The 23,054-nt window shown below is 34.9% G+C and overlaps 1 protein-coding gene across 1 annotated transcript in view; it reads left to right on the forward strand.

Moving 5' to 3' along the window:
- Window positions 1-21,934, forward strand: part of LMBRD1 (LMBR1 domain containing 1) — a 116,299-nt gene extending 94,365 nt beyond the window's left edge. The window contains 3 exon segments of the mRNA XM_019628231.1: window positions 1,053-1,158; window positions 21,290-21,381; window positions 21,520-21,934. Of these exon segments, the coding sequence (XP_019483776.1) occupies window positions 1,053-1,158; window positions 21,290-21,381; window positions 21,520-21,636 (315 nt within the window). The 3' untranslated portion in view covers window positions 21,637-21,934.
- Window positions 21,935-23,054: the final 1,120 nt, after the last annotated feature.

Genomic DNA, 23,054 nt, shown 5'->3' on the forward strand with positions numbered 1-23,054 from the left:
CCACGGCAACCCACTGCAGCAGGGGCTGCAGCCTACACCATTGCCGGTGACTCACGCAGCCCAGTTCCAGGTTGAGCTGTTATTCAGCATCTTAGCTGTAGAGGGCAGTGTCACTGGTCCTCATATGTGGGATCCGAACCGGGGCCCTCTGGCATCCCAAGCCAGCTCTTAACCAATGCACCACTCAGCCTGCCCTGTAACTGATTTCTTAATGTTGACCTTTGAAAAGCCAGCTGTGGTTTCTACTTGTAATTGGACAGCTAATTTGGGTCTTTTTGACAATTTAAAATATTTTGACCATATCTGATTCAACCTTTGTTTAGTTTGTTTCCTTTTCTTAAAATACCTCTTGCTCTACTTCCTAATAATTCAAATCAAATCCATGTTTCAGGACCTGGTTCAAGCCTTGCTTTAATAGAATCTTTGTTATTAATCTAGTCTGCCCAGATCACTCCTTTTTTATCTGGTCCTTCTTCCATTCTTTCTTAACTTTAACATGTAATTAGGAACAAAAATCATCTAACTAGCACATCAAAACTTCAATCAATGCGATCCATAATGTTGCTAAGTGTTAAAAAGTTATTTCATTGAAAAATATTAAGTTATAATGTAGGTAGAACAAAGATAAGGCACGGATCATGGTGGAGGTCCATGAATAACCTGGGTTTGGGAAACACAGTACTAGAAGATCACCTGAATCATACTTCTCACTTCTTATACCTTTTTATTCTCTTCTTGCATCATTCCCTGCACCTAGTTCACTAGGTCATGCTTATTAAACATTCTTCTCTGAATGAATGAAGTAAGATCATGTTTTGCATGGACAAAAGATATTCTTTTCTTTTTTCACTGTGGAAAAGTAAGTAGGCTCTTTCTCAGGGAAGAAGCTCTATTGTTCAACACAGGACCTAAAGATTGTTTCAAAATAGCCCCTGTGTTAAATTTATCTTAAAATTTGTCTTTTAGAATATTAGATATAATTTAATAGGAAACAGAGTATAAAGTTTTTAATGTGATTACTTTTTAATCAAAATATAATTTTTTAATATTTATATTTTAACTATATTTTCATCTTTCAGAGCAATATAACTTATGATTACCATAAAGGCAATTCAACCCCTTCTGTGCCAAAGAGGTGTGATGCAGATGCCCCTGAAGGTAAAGCATCTCTTACGGACTGTCTTAGAATTCATAACTCTGTAAGCAAGGAATTACCTTGTATTTTGCTGTGTTAAACATTTGATGCATTTGTTTTAATATATGGCAGCAAAGGAACTTTTAGCAAGAAGACATTCTTAAGCCTCTTTAATAGAATTTCTTGGTGATATAATTATTTTCATTAGAGAAAGGACCATTATAAATTAGTTACTTATGAAGTAACAAGAGTTGTTATTATGTATCACATTTACTAGTATAATAAGAAGTCACTCTTAAATGACTTTTTGTTTTTTCTTGAAAAATTCAAGAGTTTTGGAGGAATCTACAATTCTTAGGACCAAGACCAAAAGTACCTGTGACCTAGAACTACTTCTAATTCATCCAACTCTAGTCAGTTTAGTTAGTAATAATAATTTTAATGATAGTAATAACTTTTAAAAACATGTAATTGTGTTCCAGGCACTATGCTAAGTACTTATGCATATTCTGACAAAAACTCTGTGATCCTGTGCTCTTAACATCTGTATATTTGTAGAGAATCAATTTCCCTCCTATTTTCTGTACATTAAGGTGACTTTTGTTTTCTCTGAATATTATAGTATTCTGTCCTGATTAAGGATTCCAGATTCATTCTTTCAAACTTTGCAATTTTTTTTTCCTATTCCTGCCTTCAAAATGCTTTTATTTCAGAGTAAAGTAAATGTCAAATATAGTATATGTCTTCATAAATCATTCATGGGTATCATTATGAAAAAAATAAATTCTGAATTTTTTTTTAGCAGGGTCAACTATAGATTGTGATGGAGTAACAGGAATAGGTACATAATATAGGGGTAGCCCAGAGCAATAACTGTACCTGGAAGAGATCATTGTGGAGTGATAGTCAAAAGGAAAGGTTTTAGAAAAGGGACACCAGATCTGTATTTCAAGGTTAAAGAAGAATGTGTCAGGTGTGTGCATCAATAGAAGACTGTGCCAGGCAGAGGGACAAAATGCACACATACAGTGATCGTAAACTAGATGGGTATGTGTTCAAGAGAATTTAAGACTGTTAGTGTTTTGTTTTTTTAAATTATGGGATAGGGTTTTGGAGAGAGGGAGGAAATGAGATTATAGAAATAGGAGTCAGATTACAAAAAGTCTTAGAAAGTAAATAAAGAGCCAGTAAAGAGTTTTAAACAGTAAAGTAGGAGTTATGATTTGATTTATTTTCAGTAACTTAATTATAATAGTTATATAGAGAATGGATTTGAAAAATTGAGACCAGAATAAAGCAGTCAGTTGGGAGGAGTTGTTGGGGTAGCTATTTACAGTAATCCAAGAGAGATGCTGAAAGCCTGATCTAAATAGTGATCATGAGGGTATGTATGAAGTGAAGAAAGAAATACAGGGGTTAATTTAAAGAATCTTATTGCTTGGATCTAGAGTAGTGTGGTGAGGGAAGTATAAGATTCTAGAATGACCCTCCAGTTCCTCAGTAATTTGGTAAATTTTGGTATCACCACGCTGAGGCAAAAATTCATGCTAAGATTAGAGAAAACGTAAGAACTGATTAGTTAACTTGAGATGTCTCAGGGAGTCAGGTGGAGATTTCATAGGCTGTTGGATGTATAAGGAATTTAGAGGGTAGAGTGAGAAGAGCATGGAGACTAGAACTTTGAGGAAAATCATTATCTAAAGGCAAAGCAGCTAAAGAAGGTACAGAGAAAAGGACTGAAAAGAAGTGAGAAAAATCTTAATGATGGAAATAAGAAACAATTGTGTGGAATAAAAAGGAATATAAAGTAAATATAAAGGAAAATAATAATGAGTTTACATTAGTCTTCGTAGAAATTCTTAATGGAGATTGAGAGAGATTAGATTGTCTCAGTTTGCTGTGAAATGTCGATTTGGGTCACCTGCTGAGAATTGAATGAGCCATAGAATATAAAATTGAAGAAAGTGGAATAAGTTTTTGATAGTCCATGAAGGTGAATAGAAGAGGGACCTGACTGCTGATAAATTAGTGATAGATAAATATGTCAAGGGTCAGAGATGAAGTTACCAATGTGTATTTTTGTTGAACAAATCTGGACAACTGGTATGATTCTTCTCCATCAGTGCTTAGGTTGTCTGGGGAATGCGGTTAAAAGATTGAAATAGGATGGAAAGCAAAGGACAAGTTGAGAGGGAGAGAATAAAATGACCAGTCCCAGAGTCCAGGATGCATAGGGAAGTAGGGAAGAGACTAAAATTGGGAGAAAACAAAATCGAGATGAGATAGGAAAACATATATGTTAGGAATACTTCGTTTCGCTCAGAGAAATAACAGTTAAATGTTTCTAGTATAAATAAATATGACTTGATTTTCCAATTCTACTTTTTGATGACTAGATTTTTTACTTTAAAATGTGCACATACACACATCATAAACAGGGTTGGTAGCTGAAATGCTTTGGCTTGTCACTTTTAGCTAAATGCAAATAGATTGAAAAATTACTGTTGAGTTGATTTATAATTTTTTTTTCTAATAAGAGGGCACTCATCCTGAAAATGTAAAATAGATTCTGTTTCTTAAATTTTTATAGTAGTATTGAAACCTTAGCAAAAAAAAAAAAAATCCAAAACAAATAAAAACAAATCAAGATTTGCACTGGTAAACAGGGCTTTAAAATGTCTATTGCTTAACTGAGTGAATTTGTTTATTATAGATCAGTGAGCTTTAGTTAAATAATACACTTGACCATAACTGTCTTATGAATAAGTCTAATCTAATTTACAGTGGTTAAAATGACTTTCTCTGAACTACTGAATATTGTTCCTTAACATTTCAGCTGACTTATCCTTTGAAATGTACTTTGCAGTACAAAAACTTACCCTTTTTCTGTTTTCTTGCTAATCTCCAAATGTTTAATTGTGCATACTTGGAAGAGAATAGTAGGAATATAGAAATATGATCATTGAATTTGGAGTGGCAGGGTAGATTTTTTAAGAGAATACTTTAAATAAAAATAATGATGGAAAAAGATGAAGCAAATCAGGGCATGAGATTTGGCACATGGGGTGGGGATGGGGTGGAATGTATCGTGATGGATTGGCATGGCAGTATTCATTTAAACACGAACTAGGAAACCTCAGTATACAGAGAAAAAAAATCAACACTATTTTTGTGACATTTTGGTGGGAACATTTGACTAGAATAGATGTTTGTATAAATACCTCATAAGGCATTTGATAACAACCACTTTTGTTACGTGTTTATTTCAAGTAACAGAATTTTGGAGAGTGATTTTTAGATTTAGAAACAAAAATTATAACTTACAGGTTTATATTTAAAATTATTTCTGAAAAATGTTAAAGCAACAATTAATTTTATTAATTTTAAATACATTTTAGAGACTTTCTTAAGTAACATTGTGTTCATATATGGGGTGGTCTGACATTTATTAAACATAGAAAATATTACTGAAACTCTAATATTAAGTGTACATAATGTTGATGATTCAAAAGAAAGTCATTCATCTAAAAATAGTTTAATTTCTTTGTTTAAAACATCACTTGAAGAATAGAACAGTTTAGCATATTTATAAAAATGCCTATCATACTATGTTTATAATGTTCTCAAAAATCACGACATTATTTTGACAGGCAGTCATAGTTTATATGTTCAAAGTGAGTCAACTGAGAAAATTAGAAATCAAGTTTTAAATTTTATATGGCATTATAGCAAAAGGATCTTTACATTCCTAGTTTTATATTCTTTAATTGCCACTTAATCTAATTAGCATTAATGCATAATTTATGTATTAATGTGAATAAAGTAGTTTAAAATTCTGGATTATTAAAAGTACCATAACTATACATAAATATTTGAGTCAAAATGGGAAGACGGAAGATCAGTATCCCTTAATGGACAAATGCAATGGACATTGTGCCGGGCTATAGTACTATACAGGGGTAGATTTTGGGGAAAGAGAAAGTGTCAGAGGAAACACATATACAGTCCGTACCTTCGAAAAGCATACAGCCTAATGGCTTTGGGTATTAAAATAAATAGTTGTAATAGAAAGAAAGGTAAATAGCAAACTATATTGAAATTATACAAAAAATGTGGTGGGAAAGCAAAAGGGGATAACGATTTATTCTGCCCAGGAGGTAATGTAACATTTCAGCTGGGCCAAAAGCATAAGTTAAATCTAAACAAACAAAACTGGAGGATATTCCAAGCAGAGAAGGAACCAGCATCAATAAGACATAAAGACATAAATATATTTGACATTTTATAGTAACAATAAATTGTGATAGGAGCAATCACATCCCAAAAAATTGTAACCACAGACTAGCTCTTTGCAGAGCTGCCTTCCAAATACGCATCACCAGAGTGAATTTGTTTCATTCTGAGAAGACTGGTAGTGCTGTAGGCACATGGCTGGCGTAAGTATAAAAAGTCCTCAGTAGATTCTAGGCTTCAGATTTCCACAAAGGAACACAAAGACATCAGAGTCAATTGTTCAAGCACTCAAGGAAACAAAGCACCATGAAAGAGAGCTAGAAGAAATAGCAGACAGCAGAAAGAGACTTGCAAAAACCTGATATCGGAATTATCAGCATGGATTTTAGAACAGCTAATAATGATAAAAATAATATTGACAGGGAACAACAAAATACTAAAGACTGGGGAATGAAATTATAGCAGATTTGTAAATGAACCAAACACAATATTTAGAAGTGAACATAGAATAATTGAAATTAACCTCAGTTTAGGAAACTGCAGATTAAAGCCCCAATGATATCTCCTCACAGATTATTAGTTGTAAGAGGAAAAGTAGTAGGTATTTTAGCTATATATCAGAGAAACAGGGCAACATCTGCACCAAGTGGACAAAATTAATATCCTTGAGGGGCAGTGCCTCGGGTGCCTTAAGATACGACACCCTGAAAAAAATGGAGAACATGAATTAAATCATGAAGAAATATCAGACACACTCAGATTGACAATTGGACAGAGTTAAAGCAACTGTCCTGTATACTTCAAAACTGTCAATGTCATAAAAGACAAAAAGGCCGAGGTACTGTTACAGATTAAAAATATTAAAGAGACTGATATCCAAATGGAATACATGATGCTGGATTGGATCCTGTGCTGGAGGATAAAAGTACTATAAAGAATATACTGCAATGAATGACAGAGTTGGAATATGGACTGTGGAGTAAATTTTTTAAAATGTATTATCAATATTAAAATTCCTGAATTTAAATTCCAGTTATGTAAGAGAAATGTTAAGAGGTTAAGCCACATATATGTGGTTCAGAAGACATATATGTGTATATATTGAGATAATGTTAATAGAGGAAAAAACACCACATGAGAACCACTGTACACACCAAATGGCTACTATTTGACTAATGACTACTCTTAAAAACCGACATTACCAAGTATAGGCCAAGATATGGAACTACTAAAGACCATTTCTAATTACCATTTTGAGGGTATTAAACATTTGTATTATTTGCATAATTATACATTATTTATGTACTTTAAAAATTTACACATACATATGTTCTTTTTTCTAAGTTCTGTACCTTTAAATTTGTACCCTCAGTGGTTTAACATGATATATTTTGCACTATAAAATGACAACTTATTTTGAACATAAAAGTTAGTGAATACAGTGCTATTTGTTAATTCCCTAAGCAATTTAGATTAAAAGATATAACTTTTTATAAAAGTGAGTTAATCTTGTTTATTTTTAATTTTGAATCTGCTACAGAATAATTCATCTCATATTTTCCTGTCATTTCTGGTATAAATATCTAGCATCAAATAAATCTTGATTTAATTATAGACATATTCAATCATGTAAAATGAGTCATTCTTTGACTAGATTTACAGCATCTTCCTTTTGAGGCTCTATGAAGGACAGTTTATATCCACAAAGAACATATTTAAAACTCTTCAGACATTAAGCCACTTTAAAGCACATAGTACTTACTTTAAAACTTGCTGAAGAATTTTTTTTATATTTTTAAATAAATAACCCATCAATTTAAATGCAAAGATGGAATTCTATATTTGGTGATATAATCCAACTCTGTTAAACAATTTAAGATTTTTCTATAAAATTTTCACCTATTTTTAATAATAGATCACTTTGTACATTTTCTTATGTGAAGCTTTTGCTTTGAAAGCTATTAGCTGAAACAGGCGGATTTTCTGATCAGAGTAGTTTCTTATGATAGTGTCAGCAGCCTCCCCCTTTTAACAGTTTATAATAGGCTATCTAGGGGGTGTCCGGTTAGCTCAGTTAGTTAGAGCATGGTGCTGATAATAGGCTATGTAAAGTCTAAACCATTCCCAAATGCTGATCAATAAATTTTACAAGTGTTTTAATCCCATAAAATGTGGGGAACTGACACCAACATAATGTTGCTAATGTTCAGCAATTCTGGACATAGACATTTCCCTGACCCTATGTTAAATAATACGGAGAATAAACAAAAATGTATCCAGTTACTCCCGGAAATATTTACTCCTGACTGTAAAACAACTAAAATAGTTTACTTATCAGGATTACTTGTTCAATAAAACTTGCTTCAAGACTTCTCATTACATTGTCCATCAATCCAAAACTTGTATCATAAACTTAGCCCAATTCTAACCAGTTTCTCACCCTGAAAGACCTTGATTAAAGTGATCCAACCCACCCCAACCCCATAAACCTTGTAAATATTACATCTTTCCCCTTTTTATTTTTTCTCACTGTCATTAGCTAAGAAACTTAGCTTTGCTAGGTCAGTGAGGTTTCCTAGTGCTGTTTTGGAGAACGGAGTTGACAATAAATAAGCCTAATCATGCTGACTAAGGGGGATTTAATAATTTAATCATGAGATTCAGAATCTTAAATTGCTGTTCTTATTATATATATATTATATATCACATATTATATATATTATATATACCATATTTTATATATATACCATATGATAGTAGGTAGAAGAATGTAATCTCATTTTTTATGCTTTTGTGCTTAAACAGTCTAAGAGTCTGTCTGTACCACAGGGAAGTGAACTTTGGAGTGAAGACAAATATTTACTCTATTTTGTGTTGTTAATAAATAGCTTTTATGTTACAATTAAGTAAAAAACACTATTAAGCCTTTTTAAGGATGAAAACAACAAGAGACAAGATAGTAGTATGCATCTGTCAAGAAGATACTGATTTTAGAAAGGACCTTTTTCCTTCCAGTTTGTTGAAAAGTGGGAGTGGAAGATAGTTACTGAGACTGAAAAAAATTAATTCTTAAATTCTTGGCATCATGTTTTTCCTAGAATATGGACTGTTTCTTTCTACTTGAACTTCTGAGGTTGCAGGAAATTTTATTTAGAAGTCTAAGTAACTAAGCAGTAATGCTCAAGACTTACATTATCACTAACAGTTAATTCAGATGATTGATTTTTTTTTTATGTTTAACCTGCCCACTCATACTTTGGTTTGTAAAAAAGGAAGGAAGGAAGGAAGGAAGGGAGGGAGGGAGGGAGGGAAGGAAAGAGAGAAAGAAAGAAAAATAAAATGTGTTTTGTAGGAGCAGCTTACTGCTGTTTAAAACCAGTGTTACTAGTAACTAGTGTTATCATAGTAGTTGACACTTGATGTTTGATTTATACAGTTATAAATAAAATGTTCATTTGAATGAAAGCCGATTTTAACAGGCTGAAAATTAAGCTGGCCAAGGGATTTAATTAGAAAATAAGCGTTAGGGGCTGAGGTTAAACAGGGACAACGATGCTTTGTGATGACAGTATTGGTTAATGTCTCCTATGGTGCTGTAGTCCCAAGTGGATGGTCCATAAACATAATTTGAAATGAAAATGGTAGTGTGTTTGTTTAAAAGACAGGCTTGAATATGGACTATCATTTTAACACCTCCTACCCCATATTAAGTGAAGCTAATAATTTTAGGTTTCTGGAATTTTGTAACAAGAAGGTCCAATTCTGGAAAATAGTCATCATTTTTTTCCCCTCAAACTCAAGCACATGGAGCAGTGGCTTTTAAAGAAGACTGTACGGCCTTTTTGTTTTATAGTTTGCAAATTTGGAGGTGGGGATGGGAAAGTTAAAGATCGTTAGATTTAGTCTATAAGATGAGGATAAATTAACTGTATTAGAATTGTGATACTTTTGATAGCCTTATTTAGAAAGTTATCCTGTTTAGTAATACAACAGTAAGTAATGGCTATTGCAGTTCAAGCACTGCATTGACAGTGCTTGAATGGTAAAAGCCATTTAGATGATATTGACATACCTTTTTTAGTAATACTGAGAATCGCAGTCCTTAGAATCTTGAAATTCTAAGATAAACTTAATAAATGTCATAATTTCCGGGAGTCCATATGATCATATAATTTTACTCATCTATTATTTCTGTGCTTTCTCATTTAACAAATGTTTTTTGATATCTACTATGTGTCAAGTACTATTTTAGGTGCTAGTGATACAGCAACGAGCAGAACAGCCAGACATTCCATGCCCCATGGAGTTTACATGGTAGAAGGAGAAAGATAAGCAGGTCAGGTAGTCAGTGTTGTGAGAAACAACAAAGTGCTGAAGGAAGGTAAGTGTTTGTTGCCCAGAAGGAGGGATGGTTTGAAATTTTAAGGAAGAGTTGAAAGGAAATTCTTAACTGAGAAGCTGACATTTGAGCAAAATGACCTTAAGGAATTCAGGAGGAAAGGCAGATACCTGTGGGAAAGCATTCCCGATGGACGTAACAGCAAGTGCCAAGTGCGGAGTGGGAGTCCACTGGAGGAGGCAGAGGAACAGTATCAGTCAAGTTTAAGGACTTCAACTTTGACTTTCCAATTGAAAGTATCTGGACGATCATGAGCAGAATGATGTGACTTACGTTCTCAGAGGATCGATCACTTTGACTACTGTTACGGATAGACCAGGGATTGACGCACTTTTTCTGAAAGGACCACATAGTAGATATTTTATTGATTGTGGGGCATGCAGTCGTTTCTCACACTGTTCCACCCTACCATTGCTACACAAAAGCTGTCATAGTCAACACATTATGGATGGCTGCGGCCGTGTTCCAGTAAAACTTACAAAAACAAGTGATGGGTTATAATTATATACACATATAGTCATGGGACGTGGAGTAGAGTATGGGAATGGAGTCAATGGAATTGTGATAGATAAGTATGATATCGGGGGTGGGAGGGCAGTGGATGGGGGAGGGGGTTGTTACTTTGTGAGGGGTGTAAAGGATAACTATTGCGTTGTTCTGTACACCTAAAACTAAAATAAATAAATAAATAAATGTTATTTAATTAAAAAAAACAAAAGTGATGGGTTAAATTTACCCTTTTGGGTTATAGCTTGCCAGCCCCTGAGACAGATCGTAATAAACCAAGGGCAAAAGCAAATTGACAGGAGGCTTTTTCAGTGATCCTGGGGAGAGCTTGTAGTAGTGGTACAAGTGGCAAGAGTGGTCAGATTCTGGATATAGTTTGAAGGTAGAACCAATAGGATGTGCTGAGGAGTCTAGTATAGGGTATAACAGAAAGGAATCAGGGGGTGATGCCTGTGTTTAGAGGTTTAGTTAGAAAATGCTGCTTAATTTTTTTTTTTTTTTTAGCTGAGCCATCCTGCCACCTGTTGGCAGCTCAGCGGCAGCTCAGCTTGGGCCTTGAATGGAACCGGCGACCCTGTTGCTCAGAGCTCGCACTCTTGAGCGAGCTCTTTTTTTTTTTTTCAAGATTTTTTTGTTGGGAAATTGGGGGGATGGGAACAGCGCTGGGGAATTGGGGAAAGGGGAACAGACAAGTTGCTGTCGTTTTGTTCTTCAGTCTAGTTGTGGAGGACATTGCTTCACTGGCCCAAGTTGGCACCATCATTGCGCTCTTCCCTGGCGAGGCAGATCAGTCGCCGGCTTCTGGACGGCCGCTCACTGTGGCTGCTGGCCGCTCACGCTGGCTGCTGGCTACACACAGTAGCCCACAGCAACCCACTGCCACAGGGGCTGCAGCTTACACCGTCATTGGCGACTCACGGCAGCCCAGCTCCAGGTTGAGCTGTTGTTCAGCATCTTAGCTGTGGAGGGCAGTGTCACTGGCCCTCATATGTGGGATCCAAACCAGGGCCCTCTGGCATCCCAAACCAGTTCTTAACCATTGCGCCACTCGGCCGGCCCTTGAGTGAGCTCTTAACCAACTGAGCCACTTGTCCAGCCCTTGCTTAATTTTTTATATTCTACTTTTGGTAATATCTAGAGTAATTGTCCTTAAACTCTGTTTGCAGCTATAACCTGTTCGCAGGTTATACCTTTTATTTTTAACTTTGAGCCTGTTTGTTTTGTTCTTGGTATTCCTTCATAAACTGAGAACTAATAAGATAACCTAATAACTTCTCAGTTCCACCGTTGGTCATTGCACATTTTCTCACTGAGGTTCCCTTATGGCTGAAAGCATGTGTGTTGCAATGTAGTATGTGCATTACCTCATGGTCAAGGATGAAAGCAAAATAAAGTTGTTAGCCTGTTAGCTGTCTGGGTAGCTCTAAGTGAGACTCATCAATCCTGTGAAAATACTATATAGAGCCTTGCCTTATTTTGGTAATGTGTTTGTAAAAGTGTTTCAAATGCATAGTTCTTGGGGAAGACAGCCCAACTATTAGATAAGGACTTTGGACTATACTTACTGACTTCACTATTTCTTATGTTATTAACCATTGTTCAAAGCACAATTATTTATCTTCATTCAGTCTTCCTCCACACCTAATCAGCTAAGGGAGGCGCAGATTCTGTTGTCATGATGACCCCCACATCTCATCCAAATTAGACCTCACGTGAATTGCCGTACCTTTTACCTAGTGTTCCACTCTTATCCACGCTACACAGTGGTATTAGCTTAATTGTTCTGAAGCAGTGGTTATCACACTGTTGCATGCATCAGAATCACTTGGAAGGTTTGTTAAACAGATTGCAGAATTTTTATTCTGTGGATCCGAGGTACGACTCTAAAATTTTCTGATGGTTCTGGTCTGGGAAGCACACCATGGAAACCATGATTCTAAAGTACTCTGATGATCGCTTCTTGGCCTTTTGGCTAAGATCAAGTGTTAAGTACTCTGATAATGTCATTCCTACAATAGAAGCCTTAAGTGCCCTGCCCCCCCAATCATCTGATTAATTCCGTCTAGGATTGAAGGATTACCGTTATTTAACCCATCCTACAAATGTATAGCTTTTTTTCATACACAATTCTGAACATGGCTATCTTTTCCACTTTTGGTTTTCAATTATTTGTTCTTGAAATGTCACAGCATTTCTACCCCATTCCTCCAATTTTCATCAATCAGAATCCTAACCATCTTACAAGGTTTATTTCAAACTTGACCCTCTTTTGAACCTTTGAACATGTGCAGTCTCTTTTTTCCTTTGAATTCCCATAGCATTTATACTTCTTATATTACCTTACTCTTTCTTAATTTATAGTTATTTATATATCTTTATCCTACTCTTTTATAGGACTATAAGCTCCTTGAGGATAATATATATATATATATATACACATACATACATATATATATATATGTGTGTGTATGTGTGTGTGTGTTTGTCTGTCTCCCTCAAATAACATTTGTAGAATTAATCCATGTTTTTTTAATTCTTTTTTTCTTTCTCTTTATGAAAAATTCATTAACGTAACATAAGCTTTTAATATACCTAATATTTTGTAGCTTCTTGCTCACTTTATTTGTGGGATGAAGCCCATTGTATTTACTTCCTTTCAAATACCTACTGGGTTTCTTTTCTTGTTTGGCTCAATTGTTTTCTAATTCTGCTGGTCAGCTATAATGTTATAATTTCTGTTTATTGGGCATCTTATGCACTGTAAAACATATCTTCTTCACTCTTGATTTCTTCCACCAAGTCCCTCTTTTAGCTAGTTAAAAAAAAAAAAGGAATGCTTGCATGAAATACATATGTGAACAATCCTCATATATCTGTAACATTTTATTCTCACAATTGATACAGTTGATGAGTAGTTTGAATGTTCTTAGATTCTACATAAGAAATAATTTCCTTTAGAACTATAAAGGTGTTGCATCATGTGTCTTCCTTTTTTTTTTTTAAAGATTTTTTTATTGGGGAACTGGGGGGATGGGAACAGTGGTGGGGAATTGGGGGAAGGGGAACAGACAAGTTGCTGTCGTTTTGTTCTTCAGTCTAGTTGTGGAGGATGTTGCTTCACTGGCCCAAGTTGGCACCATCATTGCACTCTTCCCTGGCAAGGCCGATCAGTCGCCGGCTTCTGGACGGCCTCTCACTGTGGCTGCTGGCCGCTCACACTGGCTGCTGGCTATACACGGTAGCCCATGGCAACCCACTGCCACAGGGGCTGCAGCCTACGCTGTTGCCGGCGACTCAAAGCAGCCCAGCTCCAGGTTGAGTTGTTGTTCAGCATGTTAGCTGTGGAGGGCAGTGTCACTGGCCCTCATATGTGGGATCCGAACCGGAGCCCTCCGGCGTCCCAAGCCAGTTCTTAACCATTGCGCCACTCGGCCGGCCTGTGTCTTCCATTTTTAACTGATGAGAAATCTAATACCAGTCCATTTCTGCTTTTGAAACTAACTTCTCCATTTTCTCTTTGGGAAGCTGTTGTTCATTAGTTGCCAGGTAGCTTCAGTTGATCATCTGTCTCCTCTCATATTTTCTGCCTATCATTTTGCTCTAGATTCTTTGGTGTGTATTAAGCTTTATCTTTATATCCTGAATTTTTTATTTCATATAACAAATTCTTACTTTCCTGGAGTACTTTATTGTTCTGATTATTCTTTTTCAGGCATCCTTATTTTATGACTATAATATTTTCAATATCTGAAAATACTAAACATTTTTCTTAATGGTTTTCTTTAAGTAAAATTACTATTCTATTTATCTTGGAATTCTGTTTATCTTGTTCTTTCCCCCCTTATGCTGGTAGTTTTCTGTATATATCTGATGATTCATTCATATTTATGTTATTTGTATTTAAGTATCAGGAACTAGGAAACCTCATCATTGGGAATTCAGTGACTGGGGTTTTTTGATCCTTAACTTATATTTTAAAGTAAAAGGGAGGGAAACTAGCTGTTTTACTGGAGACCTTTTAAATGTGGCTTTCCAACTTCCAGATTATTGTTGAAATCTCTCATCACCTGATGGCCTTCCTCCCATTCTCTTTGGTGTTAAAAGGTTGATTCTGGCTTTATTCCTATATGATAAAGTTAAGGAGGTCCTGGGAAGGACAAAAAAACGGTGATCATTCTGTTATCTTGAACCAGAAAGCTTTGTTTTAACAGGTTAAAATACTTCCTCATGGTTAGGAACTATAAATTTATAATTTTTTTCTTGACAAATAAAAGTTTGTGCTGATAGCTTCATTTAATTTAATTCTATCCATCAAATGGATAGAGGAATATTGAAGTTAGAGTATGAGATAGACTTATTATCAAAGATTGCTTCTATACCTTGGTTTCCAGCATCTGTATTTGGATTCAGGTAACTGAACAGAGAAGAGATTAATGTATTAGCGAGATCTCAACTTATTGATTTACCATAGGAAGTATAACTATTAAAGAAACTAGAGGCTAAGGTTAGTGAATTCTCACCAGAGAAAAAGAACCTGTATGGAAAGCCAAATGTATAGTCACATAGTTTGCAAGTAGGATGGAGTCAGAAAGAGGGCCTCAATGATACTGGCTGGAATTACCAGCTGAGATAGCCTGATATATTGTGTCCATTGTCAAGTGAGGTTGCCACCCAAACCAGAATATTGAGTATTGCTCAGAGCATCATTTTTCCTAACTTTTGCCTAAGATCCAGGAGTTGCTTGGTGTTGAAGTTTTTTGTTTTTTTGTTTTTTTTGTAGGTGACATTGTGTTGATAAAAGTTCAACTAAGACAATATATTGAAATTAATTAGATATAAGATTCCTAAGTTCCCTGGAGTCCCTGCCAAAGCCAGCCTGGGTAATTTTGTGGAACTTCTCAGCCACTTATTTATAAATTCTTGCTTAAGGTTACTAACTCTTAAAACATCTATCTTTCCTTTTTTAATGACATGCAGATTTCTCTGTAAATTTGATTCTTAGAAGGCCAGTTTATCCTGTCATTACCCACCACAGGCAGGTATCATTTCAGTGTCACTTACAAAGACTGACACTCAAAAGGTAAATGACATGCCCCAGAATCTCAGAGGCTCAAGAACTAAATCTCAGTGTTGTCTCTAGCTTTAATATTTTCTACTGTACCCCTTAAACTACTGTTGTTTTATGAAAAATATAAAGTAACAGAAAATAATTGTTTTATATTTGAGTTTCCTGGAACTATTCAGACTAATAGGTTGTAAATTTCATTAGTTTAGAGTTCACTGATTCAGTTTGTGGTTGTTTCTACAGGTTGTGCGCTAATGCTTACCTTTGTAACTCTCTTTTAAAAGTTTTATGTAAGTGGGGCTGGCCAAGTAGTCCGAGTAGCTCTGTTGATTAAGAGTTGGCTTAAGAGCTCAAGCTCCGAGCAACAGGTCTGCCGGTTCGATTCCCACATGGGCCAGTGAGGCTGCACCCGAGCTGAGCTGTTGCTGAGCTGCCAACTGGTGGCAGGATGGCTCAGCTGGTGTAGCAACAAGATTGCCTGTTCGATGGTGGGCTATGCCCACCCGCAACTAAGACTGAACTCAGCACCTTGAGCTAAGCTGCCTCCCAGATGGCTCAGTGGAGAGAGCGTGCGCTCTTAACAACAAAGCTGTTGTTTCGACTCCTGCATGGGATGGTTGCTACGCCCGCCCACAACTAAGATTGAACACAGCACCTTGAGCTTAGGGGCCACGAGCTGCCGATGGGCAGCCAGATGGCGACTGGCACCCTCCACAACGAAGATTGAAGAACAACTTGGCTGGTCCCCTTTCCCAATTCCCCAACACTGTTCCCCTCCCCTAATTCCCCAATAAAATCTTTAAAAAACAAATAGTTTTATATATCTAATTAGTAATACAAACATAATTAGCATTCTTTCTTAAAGGAGCAATACATATTTTAGCACCTTTGAGACACCTTAAATTTACTTCAATATAATCAGCTCAGCACAAATTATACTGGTTCTTAAAAATGGTCACTATAAAACTCCTTTAGTGCAGAAAAATCTGGCAAATGCCATATTTATTGGCCTGGTACATTTGGGGAATTCATAAAATATAATAACACAATTGCCATGATTTTTGATGTTCACCAATTCTTTACCCACCTCCCCCACTGAGATTTAATAAAACATTGGTTTAACTGTGTACCATTTGTTAAATTTTTAGACAAATATACCACTTTGTTTTTTTTTATATATTTTTATTTTTTTGTGCCTTTTTCTTATTTGGGTGGATGTATGTTGCTAGTTTCTTAAGTTTTTATGTGTATATATTTCATATGCTATAAACCCATTTGACAATAAAGCAATGATTAACTGGGACTTTACTTTCAACACCTCTCGGATCCAACCTTCCTTTCTACCTCAGTTGCTCACGTTTCACTTGGATTGTCTCCTGACTCGGTGACCCTCTTTTTACTCTCAGTTCCCACTGCCAACCTACACTCACTCATATAATTTTCTTTCTTAAAACCATGTGATAAATAATTTCTAATCATGTCACAATAAAGTCCGAGTTCCTTAGCCTGTATACAATTAAGATTCATGTGTCTCATAAATACTCAATAGTAGCAAGACTCTAATCAGAAACCAGTTAGCATAATCATGGACAACCATGAGAAATGCTATTCTAAATAGTCCAGCTGTCTTCCAGTTTGTCACTAGTCAAACAAAATATTCACTTTAAAATTCATTTACTATGGTACATGAGTTTTCTCAAATGCCCTCTCTGATATATGCATATGTAATATAAGGATTCATTTTATAAATAAAGCACAAATATGGAGTGTGATTCTAAGTTGATTTCAAGTGAAGGTATAACATGATGGTGACTTAATTGTGGCTTAAATCAATACTAAGTATTTTTAAAAATATATATTTAAAGTGGAAGGTGCTATTTATCATAATTAATAACCAAAATTACGTTAGTGGCAGTCAGCGTACATCAACATGACATACAAGTAATCTAAAAGGAAACAGGAAATACGTAAAATTTATCGGGTATATTTATAAAGGCTGCTATTACACAAAAAACAATGGTTTAATTGCACTTTCTGTTATTTATCTAGTTGGATGGAAAGTGAGACAGATGGAGAAATGGTGATAGCAGGATTCAGAAGTCTTTGATTTTATTTGTATACTCCAGTTCTTAAAATTTATATCTTTTTTGTATGGCCACCTTGTCATCAGAAAAGAAAATTTTTATCTGAGTCCCTATTTTTAGTTTTTCATTGTTAGCATTACGTTTTAGTTTAATTGGAGCTTTTATATGTCCTTTTGAGGAACAGCAGTCAGTTCTGATTTTAGAACACAGACGCTAAATGAAACACCCAGCAACTTAAACTTACTTTGAAGGTCAAACCAAATTCAAACTACTTATTTATAATTTTTAAGATAATTGTAGAAAAACATCTAGATCTCCCAGATATCTGTGATTCAGGTGGATGGAAGATGGCAGATGGTGAGGAGAGAGGCCCCCTTTATTTATTCAGTGTGTAATCATCGCTGGAATATAAAATATATGCATGGAGCTTATTAACCAAAATCCTTCTGTGGACATATGCCACTTTGTATAAATACATGTACATGTAAAGATAACTATAAAAAGCTGTTACATACTCATTGTTTGTGTGGATTTCTGGTCTATTGTCATTTTTTGACAGAGCCAAACACTTAACAATAATTTTACCTTTTTATCATATTTTAGAAGGCTTGTATCAAATCTGCAACCTTTGAAAGTGGTAAACATATGAAACAATTGTGATAGGAAAAATATTTAAGATATGTTTTTTGTGTCAGGCAAAAGAATCAGTAGTAAGCCAATTTAACATGTCACTGAGCGGTTTATTAGACCTCTGGGGAAAACGATTTGATTTTACTTGCTTCTTACTAGCTCAGCCTCTGTCTTGTGATCCCTGATCTGGCCCTGAAATTTCTAATTCAGCCAAGTTCTGACTCCCCAAATGTCTTTAAGTGTGGAAATGAGTAATAAAACTTTGGTTTTTAAAGTTTAGAGCATTAGCAATATTGAGACGTTTGAATGACCTTTTTCAAATAGGTTTATACTTGTATAGTGTAGCTCATGTAATACTAAAGCCATGAAAAATGCTGTTCTTGTTCTTAAAATAATTGTGAACAGGCATTTAACCATTAGTTCCAGCCTGTCCCTCTCTTCTTTTTTGAAACAGTCATATTAGTTATTTTTATTTAAAGGTATATATCTACTTAGCAGGTACCCTGTTACTAAATTACACACCTTTGAATTTCACCAAACCCATTTGTATCTTTTTTGACTATAGAGACAGAAAAATAATGAACAGAGTAGTCATGATATTAATGCCTAACCATTTACTTTCCATACTGCTATTTATTGGACATATACTTCTAAGATCTTAAGATTAGTTGTTTTTTGGGTTGGTTTTTTTTTTTTCTACCGTTTGAGCAGCTCTTGAGAACTGTTTTTTAAATCATTGGTTCAGTTATACCTTAAAGAAGAAAATTAATATTAACCGTTAGTTTACATGGGAGTTTTGATTTGTAGTCAGCCCTCCATATTCATGGGATTCATATCCATGTACTCAACCAACCGTGGATTGAAAATACTTGAGAAAAAAAATCCCAGAAAATTCTAAAAGGAAAAACGAACTTGCCAGGCACTGAGCGCTACACTGAATCCATGCAAATGAAGTGATGTGTGGGCATACCCTGCTGTAACCTATATGCAAATGTAGGTTATATGCAAATATTGTGCCATTTTTTACAAGGGACTTGAGCATCCCAAATTTTGGTATCAAAGGGGGTCCTGGAACCAATCCTCCATGTTGACTGAGGGACAGCTGTACCTTGTTTAGTCTTTAGAGTGACCCTGTAAGAAAAGACAATAATAATATTCCCATTTTATCCGAATAGAGTTTCAACAGTTCAGATTTGCCCATCCACAGCAAAGAATGATATTTGATACCAAATTTGTCAGAGACCAGAGTCTGGGCTCTTTGCTTACCATGCTGGACATTTTAATTATGCGTACTTTCATTTTCAAAACATAGCCTAGTGTCTTGTTTTGGCATCCTTGAAATCTGGGCAGATTTCAGTCAAAAGAAATTAGAAAATGTATTATTTAGCAATATGATTTTTAAATAAAATACCCCTTCATAAAAATGTGGTTTACTTCAACAATCATTGAATAAGAATGCCAGGTGCTCTGATAGGTTCTTTGGAATACTCAGGCTTATCTAACTGGAAAAATGACAAATTGAATGTATTACTATGAAAAATGTTCTATAATAGTGGTGAGAATAAAATGTGGTGGGAGCAGAGTAAATGACTAATGAATTTCCTGTCTAGGAGTCTCCTCTGCTAGGCTGAACTCCCAGTGACTAGTATAAAACTATAACCGAGAGTACTAATAACTACAGGACAGAAGAGAAACAATTGTTCAGCCAGTGCTGCTTGAGGCCTTTTTGGTTTTGCTTAAGGAGCTTTGAATATTCCTTCTAGACTTCTCTGTTGAGAAAGAGAGCACAGAATATAGATCAGCATTAGATTGGTGGTGGTCCTTGCTTATGACTGGAAGAGGTTTCTTCTCTATTAACTGCATGTTTTCCTGCTAGAAAAAGAGATTGGTTTATACAGTTTGGTATTGAGCAATAGAAGTAAATGTTAAAGTAATAGTGGAAGGGATTAGAGTAGATAAGATTTAGATTATCTAAATATTTACATAACATACCTAAAGCTTTGCATAACAGGTCTTATATTTGGAGAAAATAAAACCTAATGCTACTTTTCAGAAAACCATGTGACATGGTTTTAGATCCCTGGTGTAATAAACTGGACTACAACATTCCCAGCTCAAGTTTGTTTTAAAAGAAAATAACACTTATTTATTGAAGTTACAAGAGCGTTAATAAAATTAGAAATCAAGCGTGTATTTTCTTAATCAGCAATAGAATGTGATATTGGTCTCCTAATTGAGTGTAGAATTTTTTGCCACTGTCCATTTTCGATAAAAATTTGCAGAAATCATAATCTTTTGTAATTAATAGACTGAAAAGAAGTTGCTTTGTAAGATATGGATTTTCTTCTTGAATGACTAAAGACCTTCTGAAATTTGTGAGGTTGGAATCCTGTGTTACCTGCGGCCTATATAATTTTCAACCAGTTACATTATATTGTGCTGCCCAGACCTTTCTGAATGGTTTTAATAAACAAGTATTTCCTTAGACATCGTTTACAAGATATATAGCAAGATATATAGAGGACTTTGTAACCTAATAGAAATAATATATTTGAATAAAACCAGTATGGAGTCCAACACAAATACCAAATAACCAGCATGCCACTTTCTCTTTAAGAGGCACATTTTTTTGGAAAGAGAAAAGTATGTGATTTATTTTTAATTCAAGCCGTAATGCTACCTCAAGTTCAAATAGTAAGCATATCAATAAATAATATTTGTGTTTTTTAGAAGCAACAGCCACCTTTTCAATAGCATTCTTAAAAAGATAAAAGCGCTCAGAAACCCTCTCAAGTTTGAGCTGTCCTGAGAATTGGATTCTTAGAAAAATGCAGCTTAATGTTAACCACATCTGATTACTTTGTTCATTTTTTTTTTTATTGTTCATCTGGAAAACTTGATCTGTTTTGTTTTAGAACATGCCTGGCATTCCTGGTTAAAATGCTCTATTTTAAATAAATTGAACTAGCCTGTATAATTTCTTTTATATTTAAGAGCCAGGATTACATTAGTGGCATTCATTTTAAAAATATATTAGTTGGTAATTTAAACTATAGTTTTAGGTGATTGAAAGCGTGGGCTTTTGGAGACAGAGCTTGATTTCAATCCTATTTCTAATTCTGACTGACTGACTGACTTTGGTCATTAGTTTTGGTTAATCACGTTTTAGGTATAGTGTTAATAGTCCATTTCAAGAGAGAACTTATCTCACAATAGTTTTTTATTTACTTTTATAGATCAGTGTACTGTTACCCGGACATACCTATTTCTTCACAAGTTCTGGTTCTTTAGTGCTGCATACTATTTTGGTAACTGGGCCTTTCTTGGGGTAAGTATGGATATCCCAGGGATGACTTAACCCTTGGTGGTCCATTTGTATCACAGCAATGCCATTGGAGTTTAAATGCATTACTTTCTGAATGATTTTAGATCTGAGAAATAACATACAGGTTATTTAAATTTACAGGTATTCTTGATTGGATTAATTGTATCCTGTTGTAAAGGGAAGAAATCGGTGATTGAAGGAATCGATGAAGATGAATCAGACATAAGTGATGATGAGCCCTCTGTCTATTCCATCTGACAGCCTCCTGCCTTAAAGGTTTTATGAAGCTCACTGAAATATCTTATGCATTTTTAAAGTGTTAAACTACATTAGGATGAACTGAGTAGCTTTCATCAAAAATGGGAGCATGAGTATTAAAAAAAAGTATATTTTTTATGTTTTCTGAAGTAACATTGTATCACAGATTAATAATTAAAATTGCTATAATAATACTATGTAAATATAAAACTACTGGCTTTGTGAGGGAATGTTTGTGGAAATTTTTCTTCTCTTGTGTATAGTAGTGTTGAATTGATTAAAAGTCTTCCAGAATTAATATTTCATTTTGTCAGTTTTTAAAAACAGTAAGTCACTTGTATCTGTGGCTTTGGATCTCTAGAGTAATGTGGAATTTTACAGTGTCTGTATCGGATTATCTAAAAATAATATTCTCAATATAGCTGATAAATAAACATTACTCCCCTATAAAACTTGTTTTCTATTGCCCACATTAAAGCATTAGTGCTATTCAAGTAGATTTCATGAAGAGATTTCCAGCTACTTGGTGCTCTAAGACTGTGGCATTTCAAGATGTATTATATTATTCATATATGAATCCGTTAGATATCTTACCACCTCTATAGTACTTAAGGCATATACATTATTGTAGGCAACTAACCTCAAAATTTGTACTCCACCATAAATAGGTGTATTGTCAAGAATAAGCTTGAAAAACATCAATTTACTGATCAGCTTAAGGTATATGACATCATATTTTGGCTTTAAAGATTTTTTTTATTATAAAGATTTAGAATTTGCACAAGGTACAAGGAAAGAAAGCTGTGTATTCTCAACAGGATATATTGAATACATTCTGGATGGTGAGAAATCATCACAAAAGATATCCCAGTTTACTAACATAAGCACCATAGAATTCAGAAAAAGTGCACATTATGATCCTTGAAGTAAAATATCATAAAGTTTCTGAAAAAGACTTAGGAATTAACCACCATGTCCCACATAATTTTTCTCTCCCTTAGTTTTTGTGCCGCATTGCTCTGTTTTGACTTTTTGTCTCTACATATACCTTCACAGCTTTCATGTTTGGCTTCGTCATGTGCCCCTTTAATGATATTCACCAAGATTACATTCCCTTCTGTTTGTTTTTACGTTTTCTTTCTGAACAATCTCATATACCCTTGGTTCCCATCTATATTCTTTCATAAGCTCCAAACTTTTACTTACCTATTAACTAGAAATTACTTTAATTGCAACATGTTGAAAATTGAAATTCTCATTTTTTCAGGGTACACCAGGCCTCCTTCTGTATATGTTTTTTAAGAAATGGCACCAGCACATACTGGATTGTCTAAACCAAAAATCAAGCAGACCTCCATATGTCCTGTGTATACCTGACTCATCAACCAGTCAGGTCATGTTGATTTCTATTTTTTAAC

The sequence above is a fragment of the Hipposideros armiger genome, unplaced genomic scaffold, assembly GCF_001890085.2.
Source record: "Hipposideros armiger isolate ML-2016 unplaced genomic scaffold, ASM189008v1 scaffold_764, whole genome shotgun sequence".
In the NCBI taxonomy this organism is placed as follows: Eukaryota; Metazoa; Chordata; class Mammalia; order Chiroptera; family Hipposideridae; genus Hipposideros; species Hipposideros armiger.